General features: G+C 38.1%; 1 protein-coding gene across 1 annotated transcript in view; it reads left to right on the top strand.

The window, feature by feature from the left end:
• LOC117392020 (WASP homolog-associated protein with actin, membranes and microtubules) overlaps window positions 1–6,552 on the top strand; it is a 31,797-nt gene extending 25,245 nt beyond the window's left edge. The window contains exons 10-11 of the mRNA XM_033990004.2: window positions 2,980–3,122; window positions 4,065–6,552. Of these exons, the coding sequence (XP_033845895.1) occupies window positions 2,980–3,122; window positions 4,065–4,205 (284 nt within the window). The 3' untranslated portion in view covers window positions 4,206–6,552. The remainder of the gene's footprint in view (window positions 1–2,979; window positions 3,123–4,064) is intronic.
• Window positions 6,553–12,944: the final 6,392 nt, after the last annotated feature.

The following is a 12,944-nucleotide window of genomic DNA, read 5'->3' as shown; positions in this document are numbered from 1 at the left end:
TCCCACTATAATTTTATCAGTAACAAAAAAAATCAAGAATAACCCGCCCACAGCAGCTGAACAGAAACGGCCTTTTGTTGTCGTTTTAACGTTAAGATAATTAGGCCTATTGTAAGTAAGTTGAATCTCTTTCTTTTTAGTTTAGACATTCGCACATTTATGTAACGTCTCTAATGTTTGAACACACAGCTTTTCGCAGTGTTTTTGTGATAGCTGCCAACGTGATTAATATTATTGTCATCCTCTGCGTTTCTTCCCATTAAAACCCATTGAATAAACGAATAAGGAACTAGACAGCAGCCAAATCGTGGGCTGTTTTGGCATAAAAACAAAGCGCTTACTTGACAGACAGACCTTTCAGATTATATCATAACATTAGAATAGGAGTGGTTTAAAAGTTTTTCTATTGTGGTCTATGGGGAGACATAAGCCACTCTCTTGAACATAAATCTTGTGTCTTCTCCGTGTCTCGATCCTGTCTCAGTGAAACAGCGTGTATCGATTGTCCAAACGTCTGGGGAGCGCTTGAACTTTGTCGATATATATTTTTAATGTTTGAACAAGAAGCAGTATTTTATCATCTGTCAAATTTGTTATGTGTTTTTTATCAAGAAAATGTCAAAGGAGAATTGTATGGTTGGTCTGGAGGGGAGGTTTTGAAGGGCCAATGCAAAATGTGATTTTAATGCGTATATGCTGGTCCCATGCTCCTCTTCCTCCTCCTCTTCCTTTTCCTCATCCTCCTCATCTCCATTTTTATTGATTAATTGTAGAGTCAGTACCTTTAGCATGAATTATATTAAATCTGTTAAAAGACTGCTTGTTAAAAATGGTAAAGACATTTTTATATAGCGCTTTTCCACCTTCAAGACATTCAAAGCACTTTACGTCAAGGAACCACTCACACATTCATGCACAGACACTGGGGACGAGGTGGGTTAAGTGTCTTGCCGAGGGACAGAACAGCAATATTCATCTGTGGGAGCTAGAATTGCACCGCCAACCTGTCTCTCAAACATTGATGCTGAGAGTGAGATTCGAACCTCCAACCTTTGCAAGAGTGGACAAACTCTATACCAAATGAGCTCCTGACTGTTTTTTTTTTTAAATAACGGAGCTACATTACACCTAAAGTATACAGAATGACAAATGTGTCCAAAGTAATTTGAAAAGCCTGAAAAAGATTTGAAAACACGTAATTTATAGGACATTAAAGTTGCCGTCCTATAAGTTTATTTGATTTTTTTCACCAGTAGAGGGCAGATATACTTTTGCTTAGAGGCTGGAGTTTAGTGAGCGATGATGCATTAAAACATCTTTAGCTTAGTAACAGTTTGTGAGTCAAAAAGTGAACAAACAGTGACACTAAATATGGGATCATTATCTTACAATGCTCTTCCTCCTTCTGCTCTGTTCCTCTGTGAAAAGCCTCCACGGAAGTCACTCTTTATCTAAGGAATATTTTGAGTGTGGGTAGAGCTAAACCAACTGGTCTTGATATTTAATAGTACTGATTTAATAATGGGATTCTGTTCAAAGTCAAAGTCCAGAAGAACTGAAATATGAACTGACAATCTAATACAAGAATCACATTTCAGAACATGTTTGTACAAAGCTAAACTACAGGGTTAGCAGTTTGTATGCGGAATAAGACGAGAAATTTTGTTGTGGAGGAAATTAAGTGATGATTCGATAGGCTCTATGCACAACAGCGCCTGGCAACCTCTCTGTTAGCGTCACTACTTCCTGTCCAATTTGATCTATGAGGTTTTTGCAGAGTTACACTAAAATGAATAAATATTTAAAGATAAGGCAGTGGACAGAGAGCTGTGGATGTCACATGACAACACTACAGAAATTAAATGAATACTTCACCAGAGGACACTTCTGTGTTTAGAAAGAGACATGTTTCTGTCTCAAGGCTAACGCTAAAGCTAACTTTGAGGCATAATAAATATTAAAACAAATCTCCAAACTTAAGTATTCTACACATGAAAAATAATTGTATAGTCTTTATTTGAATTAATTTGAATTTTAATAAGTTGTGTATTTTATGTTTTTCAATTTTAATAAAAGTGACTGTTAGCTTTGAGACACAGTGAGCTAGCTGACGTGCTACTATTGCGATTAACCTTGCAGTGCTCCTCTTTTTTTTATTAAATCCTTGTTGTTTTCCCCTTTAAGAGGACACACAGGCCTCTTCTCTGCTCCTGGGACGTTCTGAACTGTCTTTATTAAACTGGGGTCATTCAAGGGGAAATTCAACTCATTTTAGGATAAGAAAAATAGACTGGATATATTGGAGGTGAGGCTGTTTAACGATACTACTTTTTAGCACTGGCCCGGTTAAAAAACAAATAGGAGCTGTGCCAAGGTTCTAGATGGTTCTTCCATCTTGTCAAAGCCTGATCTTCTGTGATCTCTGAAGCTAAGCCGGGTTAGGCCTGGTTAGGCCTGGTTAGGCCTGGTTAATGCTTGGGATTTGGAGACTGCTGGGAATACCACGATTCCCACAACTCTAATGGAAAATGTTTTTCTTCTCTTGGGCAAGACGCTTCACTCACCTTGCCACGTGTGAGCGTTGGTCAGAGGGGTTAAGATTAGCAGCCTCGTTTCTGTCAGTCTGTCCCAGGGCAGCTGTGGCTTTATTAGTAGCTTAGCAACACCAGTATGGAAGGAATGTACGATCCAGTGTAAAACGCTTTGAGTGTCTAATATAAATCCAAGGAATTCATGTTGTTTTCGAACCTGGGTTTTGTTTTCGAAGTTTCTGCTAAGACGAGTTAATATGTTTTTTAAAGATACCAGAGAACTCACAAATAACAGTTATTGTATGAAAAAACATGGTAAATACTATACAGTGGGTGAATCCTTAACCTTAATGCAGTAATGAGGTTTTTTCTAATAGTGTACATTCATATGAGGCGTTTTAACATATCAGTTTATCGCGCCTTAATAAAACTTGTGTTGTATTTTCAGGCACCATGGACGAGGTGTTGGCGTCACTGCAGCGTGGGCAGATCCAGCTCAGAAAAACCCCTGCTCCCGTGACAGCGCCCCCCGCGGGTGACCTGAGGAGCAGCCTGATGTCGGCTATTCGACAAGGAGTCACTCTCAAGAAGGTGAGTCACTGCTGTGCCTTTGTGAGATATGAAAATACAAACTCTGAATCTCTGAACCACTGTAGGACTAATACAAGTTTGAATAGCCACAGATGGGAGAAAGTTGGCAGAGAGTAATTTCAACTGTCACCGTGTACGTAAGCACCATAGAGGTCTCAATACTGTTCTGTTATTTTTACTGTAAAACTAAGGACTATACTAGGTCCAAACCAGGTCTCAACTAGAGCTACATAATACATCAAGTGGAAATAGAAGTGCTGAACACAATTTGAGCACATTTTAATATGTTACTTTTTGGCTTAGATGTGTAAAATAAATGTACAGATACAAAAGTAACCCTGAATCTTGGCAAAAGCAGTGAAAATCAGTTCAATATCCACATTATGACCCTATATATGACTCAAACTGCACTCACAAGACTATAACTGCACAAAAGGTCACGCTAAAATAACAATTTAAACAGAAAAGTACTAGGGAAAAGTAGTTGGATAAAGTGTATTATTACTATCATTATTATTATTAAACGCAAGATTCACTTCAAAAATCTTCAGCTAGTTCACTCCACTCACTACTGCTGTTGTCTCATATAAAAGTCTCATATAAATCTGCATAAATTAATCAACTTTAGTCAACTAATACAAGCTTTGGTGGAATAAGGCCCCAGTCACAGCCCCTGAAAAAAACTAATCTGTTTGGACGATCATGTTTGGTTCTGGCTTTTCTAACTACTTAACCGTATACTTGCTTGATTTTATCCAGTCTTTGAACTAAATGACTTTGAACACAATTTTAGGTCATTCGCTTTTGCTGTCAGGATTTGTGCGTCTTTTACCCCGCACAACATCTGATGCAACTGAACCTCAACACTGGATTACCAAACACTGCAATCTCTTTCATACAAATCATCATTTTGTTTCATTTTGTTGTCGTCTTTTGCTGTAGGTGGTTCCTGTTCGGTGCGAGGGTCAGAGCAGTGTCGATAATGAGCTGGAGAGGAGCATAAAAGCCGCCATGTTGAGGATGAAGAAGGTTTCATCCGAGTCTGATGAAGACGATGCTCAGAGCGGAGAATGGGACAGCTGAAGACGCCGCGGTCCCGACAACAACCGACTGTGCCACAATGATATTACAAACCTGTGCTTTTTACAAAACACGGCAAAAAAATCGAACTGCGTTGATGTAACTGTTAAAGGTGCACTATGGAACTTTTCTAATGTCTCTACAGAGATATTATTGCTTTGCCTGAAATGTTTCACAATCGGCATCTGTCTCCATGGAACTTCACCAGACCAAGTTACATATCAGATCTGTGAAGATGCGACCCACGCTAACAGAATGCACGTTTTAGGATTATTTTTGAGCAAGTGAGTGAAAATGCATGTCAAATAAATGCAATATAAATAAATGTAATGCCATATTGTGGAATATTCCAGGCAAAGCAAAAACACCTCCATGGAGACGTGGAGGTAGCGGACCCTCCACCAGAAGTTACACAGTGCACCTTTAAATGGAGAGTTCAGTGGTTAGTGAACTCCTCACTGGGTTGGACGTTTTGTTTTAAAATCTTAGTTAGAATCATATTTTAATCGCTGCTGTTTTTTTTTTGTTTTTTTTAATACCAAAATGAACTCTGACGAGGGCTAAAACAATGAACTATTAACTTTAGAATAGACAATTTCAACCTTTCACTTTTATTTGACATAATTTAATAGTTCTGAATGAAATTGGCTCTGTGCACAGTAGCACGCTAGCTAGTTCACTGTGTCTCAAAACTAATGCTAATTTGTATTAAAAGTGTAAAATATAAAATAACCAACCTATTAAAATTCTAATTAATTAAAAGAGAAGATTATTGTTACATGTAGAATACTTCAGCTTGTGATGTTCTTTTAATATTTATTTTTCCTCAAAATTAGCATTAGCATTGAGACACAAACATCTCTCTTTCTAAACACAAGTGTCCTCCAGTTGAAGTGTTCATTTTATTTTATTTAACACGGTGACATCCATCCAAAGCTCCCTGTCCACTGACTTAACTTTAATTTTTATTTTTTATTTTAGCGTGACTCGGCCAAAACCTCACAGAGATAAGATTGAACAGGAAGTAGCGACGCCAACAGTGACGTTGGCGACGCTGTTGTGCACAGAGTCTTTTTGCTTTGTTAAATCTATATTTGAGCTGAAACACAGGACGGTTATTTGTAGCACATTTCTGTCTCAGTTTGTCAATGTCACGTCTTTTGTTTTTTGATTGTTGAAGTTAAAATGAATGACTTAAAGACTTGTTTATATTTAAGGGGAATTACAAAATGTAGCACTGAACCCAGCCCCAGCTTTGTTAATAGTAAAGATAATAAAGACTTGTACGGACAAAGCCAAGCCCATTGTGGCTCCAGAAGTAACTCTCCCATTCGTTTTCCCCATAGACCCTCCTAAAAATTCAAATATTAGCACAACAGTGGCTACGAATACTCATGATGCAGTTATTCTGTCCAAAAACAAAATTCTGTTAAATGTTAAAGTGTCAATTCACATCAAATTCACATTATATTTTACCACTGAAAGGTTTATACGTGGGAATACAAAAGCACATGGGAGTTTTATGTCAAGACGTGAGCTTGGACTGTTGAGCTGGACGTTTAAGTGACATGGGGACAGGTAGAATTACTGTTATTTTGCTTATTTTGTGGTTTTAGGTGAGTATAGCAGGATAATGGGCCTTGTCGCTATTATAAAAGACCGGGTTCAACATATATAGACTTAAAATTTTAATATTCCTTTTGACAAAACCATAGACGTGAGTTCACACTGCAGTTTCACAAAGGCCTTAGAGACGGCTGCAGTTTTCAGGATGCAACTGGAACTTATTAAAGGGCCCATATTACACTATTTTCTGATCTACGTTATAATGTTTCTTCGTCACAAACAGACCTGGAGTCGTTTTTGTTCCATTCACCCAAGTTTAACACACCACACCCTGCATATTTACGCTGTGTTCTTCTCTCAAACAGAAAACACTCTGTCCCACCTTGTGATGTCATCATGTGGTGATACAGGAAGTGCTCCGCTGTGTATTTAAACTCCACACACCTTCACTAGAATCATTTGGATGATTTCAACCGCGGAATCGCCGATCTCGACCGAACTAAAGTTAAAAGGCAGTTGTTAACTTGAAAACTACCACTTTATGACATCACAAGGTGGAACAGAGCATTTTGAGCTTTGGAGATGTTACAGACTAATAATAAAGGGTTACTCAAACGTGTGAATGAAACAAAACACAACTCCAGGTCTGTTTTTGATGAGGTAACTTCATTATAACATGGCTTAAAGTTCACAAGAGTCAGTTTTGCGTAATACGGGAACTTTAAGCCGTTTCAATGTGGCTCTTTTTTACTTATGTACTGTGTTTGTCTACCCATCACTGTTGCTCTGAAAAAAAAAACTCTTTAAAACCAATATAATTTCTTGCGTCCAGTGGTGATGATACAGCCTGCAATAGACTTATAGTAATAGTTTGCTAATTAAATCCAGATGTTCTAATTTCATATGACAATATTTGGGCTTCCAGTAACATGAATCCTCACAGTTTACTCAGTGTTCAGTATTTGAAAATGCAAACATCAGGCCCACAGCATCTTGTATAAAGAGATTTCACTTTTCAATAGCATTCAAATTAATCTAAAAAGTGAAACCGCGATGTAGCACGCGCTTAAGTTTACAAAAACATTAAATTAACTTCGAATCAGCGCTACTATTTCTACATAAATCATAAGAAAGTATATTGTTACTACTGGAAATCTGCCATCTTTATTGTAGTCTCTGATGTTAAATAATGCAATGTGATTTAAAGACGGCACTTATCTGTCCCATGTCTGAAAATTCACGGGCGACAGTAGGTCACATGTAGGCGAATGCTGTCGTTGTGTCCTTCGGCAAGGCACTGATGTATGAATGTGTGTGTGTGTGAATGGTTTCTTGATGTTAAGTGCTTTGAGTGCCTTGAAGACGCAAAAGAACTATATAAAAATGTGACCACTTACCATACTATCATGTTTTAATGGCATCAGAATCACCAGAAACTCTTCTTTGTAATATTTAAGTTGGGTTTTGAAAGGCGTTTTTTGCCGAATAAATGAAAGAAAATGTATCTCTCGTGTTTCTCTCTGTTTATTTGGTGTCTGTATCTGATTCTAGTGAAGGTGGAGCACTTCCTGTATTACGTTTATGAGTTTAAAGGCTTAATTTCTCAGTGGAGCTACTAATTACGAAGTGAGAAAGGGCATCTTGCATAAAAAAATAACTAAAATGCAATCCGGTGTTTTAAATGTCCACAGTGCAACTTTTCTACTTGAGGGTCCACCACCGTTTTTGTCTCTGTGGAGATATTATTGCTTATTGCTTCGCCTGGAATGTTTCATAATATAGCATTCAATTTAACTTTATGGAGGCGGAAGCAGGCGGCGCTACCAGGCCAAGTTACAGGTGAGATCTGTGGAGAGGCGACACCGCTTACAGTAAGGATTTTTTTTTATTTTTGAGGGTATTTTTAAGCAATAGAATACCTGTAATTAAATAAATGCAAGAGAGATACTGCGGAATATATTAGACAAGCAATAACATCTCCGTGGAAACAAGCAGTTGGTGGATCCTCAAGTAGAAAAGTTACACAATGCACCTTTAATCCGCTGAGAGAAAACAAGATCCTGTAGCCCGTTACATCGCCCACTTCAGATTCGAATGGCAAAACCACGTTCATTCCTGCAGCAGTGGGCTCTTTTCTTCTCGGTAAAGCCCAGGTATTTCACACGGGGGGCGCGTGGGCAGACCTCATCTAGAACGCCGTCCGTCTGCGTGAGGTTCCCGTTTCTATGGCAACAGCCTGTCGTGGCCCGCAGTCTCCTCTGGTATCTCTGTGTGTGTGGACAAGTACTAATCAGACTGTGGGGACTAAAATCTGTATACAGCCACTAGAAACGGACCAAAAGCAGATCAACAACTATGTAACTTTTATGCTGAACAGACTGTGTGGAATATTCCAGGCAAAGCAATAACATATCCATGGAGACAGTAGCAAGTGATGGGTTCAGCTCCAGAAAAGTTACATTGTGCACCTTTAATATATGGTTTAATTTAGGGTTAGGTTAAACAAATCTTCAGGAAAAGTAGGGTCTTAAATCTGTACACATATTTTAAATCAAGTCTAAAAATAATTTATTATTAGATCAACAACATGATATGAAGCTTGGATGTGGATTAAAACAGGTTAAGGTTGGAGCATATATAAATGGACATAGCTAACACAGCTAACCTGCTAGCCGCCGCGCGGCCCCTCTCTATAACAGCTGCAGGGAGCCACATCATTTTGGTCTTAATATGTTTATATTGACCCGCTCTATATGATCCTGGTATTTTTATTTCGTTCTTGTGTCCAGAACTCAAGATATGAACAAATCAGGTGCCTTCTCTCTCCCTGCTGGCGTTAGCAACAGGTTTGATTGACAGCGTTGCTAAGCACCCATTCCCTGCTAAACCAGCAGGCGAGAAGAGCATCACTCCAGATTGGCTCTTTGGTTGCTCTGATACTCATGGTCGGAATTCCAAATATGGAACTTGGCTCTAAATTTGCACTATAACTGCTAGACTTTCATTTGACTGGAGCCAAACGCTATGGGTGACGTCACACTCACTTAGTCCACTTCTTTATACAGTCTATGGGTTGGGGTTTAGGTTAAGTTCAGGGTTCAGATTAAGGCGAGACAGCTGGTGCCTATGGTTAAGTCTAAAGAAAATGAATGTAATGTCCCCACAAACATGGAAACATAACAGGAGTGTGTGTATCCGTGTGTGTGCGTACGTGTGCGTAATGTGTGTGTCAGACCGGAGCCCACAGCCTGAGTCAGAGTGAATCACCCACTCATCGCCCACGGCAACACGGCTCCACCTGCACAAGACTGAGGAAAGCCCCCGGTGCAAAACAAGTGATACAGGAGATAAGTGTAAAGTGAATATAAACTGGACCTGATAGAGAGACGACTGTTTTAGGGGAAGCTTTTGTGCTTTGATGCAAGTTGGAAGTTCAATTCCTTAGTGGAGTGTCCAAAGTTAACTTCCAGTCCAGATAAAGGAGGTCTGGAGACAGTTGAGTGTGGAAGGGCATCTGGTGTAAAATAACACGAATGTATCATATGTTGCTGTTTATTGTGCTCACTCCTTATATACATTTCTCTGCTTAATTCTTCAGATTATAAGATTAAAAGGGTCCCAAACTCACAAGACGTCATTGTATCTTATATTTAATGTCACCCCAGAATTATCTTGTTTTTTTATTTTACTTTATGAAACGTTTATCAAGCAAAACATTTCATTTTTCAGGTCATCATTTGAAATCCTGTTTAAAGGCTTATATTATCTGAAAGTTTTTGTATCATATAAATCCTGTTCAGCTCCATTTAAAACAACAGCAGTAACAATGAGCAGTGTTGTGCGTATATCCACAGTGAGTTTGAACACTAAACACAACACAAAAGCTGATTACTGCAGTTTGACAAAAGCCTGACTCATCCTTTTTTTACTGAAAATACAAAACAAATGAGTCAGACCCAAACAATAGAATATGTTCACAGAGCAATCAGACGCTCGTCATAATCAAAGCTTCATTTGAAAAAGAGTTTGTGACAAGGGCCGATTCAAACACTACGACTAACGCACCTCCAAATGGACTACGATTATGTTTTGCCTATTTTTTTTATTCTAGTGAAGTTTGTAATAAATAATATGCTTTATTTCCTTGTTGGCAAATGATGAAGTACTCAATTTTGCTACTTAAGTAAAAGTACAGATGCAAAAAGTTACTCAACTAAAAGTATCACGTGGAAAAAAAACCTACTTCAGTAAAAGAACCCGATTAACAAATGAACAAGCTCTCTCAAAGTACATTTTCAAAGTGTTAAATAATACATATTTTGGTCACAGTTGCAATACGAATCAATTTCTTATGAATTTTGTGTATTTATTTTTGTTTGCTCAAGTCGAAGCTTGAACTTGAAAACTTTAGTAAGGACATTACCGTGAACATGACAGAAATAACCCGTCAAACTATATGAAAAGTACTTTTACTTTTCAGTCCTGTTCAAAAATGTAGTGGAGTAGAAAGACAAGTAAAAAAGAAAGTAGTAAAGTAAGGTAAAAAAATGAAAAAATCCAATGTAAAATGTACTTAACTAAAGGACAAATCTCTAAAAATTCGACTTAAGTACAGTACGTTACTACTTTTACTTCGTTGCCTTTCACCAGATCTGGTTGGACATGCAGCAGATGTGTAATTCTATAACTTACCTAGCAACCAAAGGGCCAAAAGTAAATTATCTCTGTACACAACAGTAGCGGCGAGTTACAATCAGAGGGACAGTCGGCTTGAACATTTCCGGCGTAATGTAACGTTAATGAGGTTTTGGCAGAATCACGCTAAAATCAATGTTAATGCTAATATTAACTTAGCAGTAATAGTAGTACTAGAGCAGTAATATGAGCCCTTCAATATGAACGCTTTAATATGAACGCTTTAATATGAGCGCTTTAATATGAGCGCTTTAATATGAACGCTTTAATATGAGCTCTTTAATATGAGCGCTTTAAGGCCATACTGTGGAACATCCCAGGCAATGCATTAACAAGGAGGAGGAATAAAATAAATACATCAATAAAATAAACCGGTTAAAAAACTCCATCATTCTAAAGTTAAAATAAAAAACTACTAAATATGATTATTTGTCATATAAATTATTTTTACAGTGTAGACTTGGTTCATTTTCATGGCATGTTTTCACTTTCACTTTCATAGCACGCTCTCGCACTGTGTAGGGATTTATTCAAAGTCTTAATTGGCCAATCAAAATTATAATTCACCGCTAATGAAAATAAATGATAACCAATTCCCCATGTGCCTTTTTATCACTGGCTTTCATTTAATTGGTCTATTACCCAGCAACCCCTGGTCTAAATTAAAAACGTGAACTGCAAATGTTTAAGTGGTTTAATGGCGTTTCCCGGGTGATGACGTGCTGTGATCTGATTGGACCAGAGCAGGAGGTAAATATCTATGTAATTACGATGTCCTTTACCAACATTGGCATTGAGAAGATCACCATCTCAGAAATTGTTCCTGATTTTTTTTTTTTCCATTTTAAACAGTTTAAAGTTCTCCAACATTATTCTTTCCTTACCTTATGCATTCTGAACATCCTAAATATTCATAGCGATGAGTTTATAAGCCCCTTTCACATCTCTCAGATAACAGAGCTTTGCCATCACGGTAAAGCTAACAGCAACTAGCATTCTAATGTGCACTCCCTGATTAATCGATAATAAAACCCTTTACACACACAGCAGACTTTCTTTGACCTTGAAAGCTGCTTATACGATATATACGTACTGGAGTATGACTAAGTTCAGGTTTAGGTATTTTAAATAACCTAATCCTTCATTTTAGATGTGTTCAAAGGGCTATAAAGATTGGAGTATGTCTTCAAGATGCAAAATACTTATTTAGCAATGCGTTTATTAAAGGAAGGATCACTTTAGCAAATTTGAACTAAACCAAAAGTTAAAATTTTAAGACTGAACTTCACAGGATCTGAGACTCGACTTACAAATGTGTTTGGAATCAGCCCACAAAACGTTGTATCGATAATCTGTCTGTCTTGTCCATAGACTGTAGATATAAATGGACAGATTGGCTCTTTGTCCAGCTTCGACTGGAGCTGAACACTATGGATGACGTCACACTCACTTAGTCCACTTCTTTGTACAGTCTATGGTCTTGTTCCAGGGTCTCCTCATTGCATCTGTGCTAATTATTCTGGAAAACTATATCATGTTTGCTGGACTTTGAGGTCAGAAAATCTTTAAAAAAACACAAAAACCTACAAAGCAAAGTTACCTACGTCACCAACGACACCTCAGGACATCAGGTCGTCTCAGAGGAGCAGTGTCTTGAGTCTTGACCTCCCGTTGACCTTCTCAGCAGCAGCCGTGTGTCCTCTGAGCGGAAAACTGGATCCAAACAGAGCAAATCCACGGTGATGTGTTTCTGTTGAGTTAAAGGTGCACTATGTAACGTTTCTGTATGGTCTGCCACCTGCTTGTTTCCATGGAGATGTCATTACTTAGCTGGTGTTGGATATTAGAGATGGACTGATACATCTGTTTGTCGATATATCAGCAGTAGCCGTGAAAACACATATATCAGTCCATCTCTATAATAAACATCTATCTTTAACAAACTACAGGTGTTTTAATGACTAAAATCTTGAAAAAACTGCCATTCTTACTACGAGCGGGGTCACCTCTCCACCGATATGATCTGTAACTTGACCTGATGGTGTCACCTGCTTGTCTCCATGGAGATAATGTCATACTGCGTTCCATCTTTATGAAAAGTTACACGGAGCAGCTTAAAATGTTGTTTTAAAAGTCACTGTTTCACTGTTGTTCGTGCGTGTCAAGTTGCTCTTCCAAGCCTTTTTTTTTTTAGAATTTTTTGTGACAATTCACGAAGAAAGGTGGGAAAGACTTTTATTATATTAAATTATTAAAATGTAATATTCTAAGATGATGAATTATAGTTTGAGAGCTGGTAATTGTGTTGCTGCTTCTCAGTATTAGAATCCATAAAGTGAGTGAAGTGCGTGGCTCAGGAACACAACAGTAAAGTTTGGCTTCGGGGATCGCACCACCAACTTGATTTTTACACCGATACCAACAGCACACAGATGATGATCCTTTGTCGTGTTGCTGTCATGCATTTGTTCAATCCGTCTG

The sequence above is a fragment of the Periophthalmus magnuspinnatus genome, chromosome 3, assembly GCF_009829125.3.
Source record: "Periophthalmus magnuspinnatus isolate fPerMag1 chromosome 3, fPerMag1.2.pri, whole genome shotgun sequence".
NCBI lineage: Eukaryota > Metazoa > Chordata > Actinopteri > Gobiiformes > Gobiidae > Periophthalmus > Periophthalmus magnuspinnatus.
This window is presented reverse-complemented; position numbering and strand designations above follow the sequence as displayed.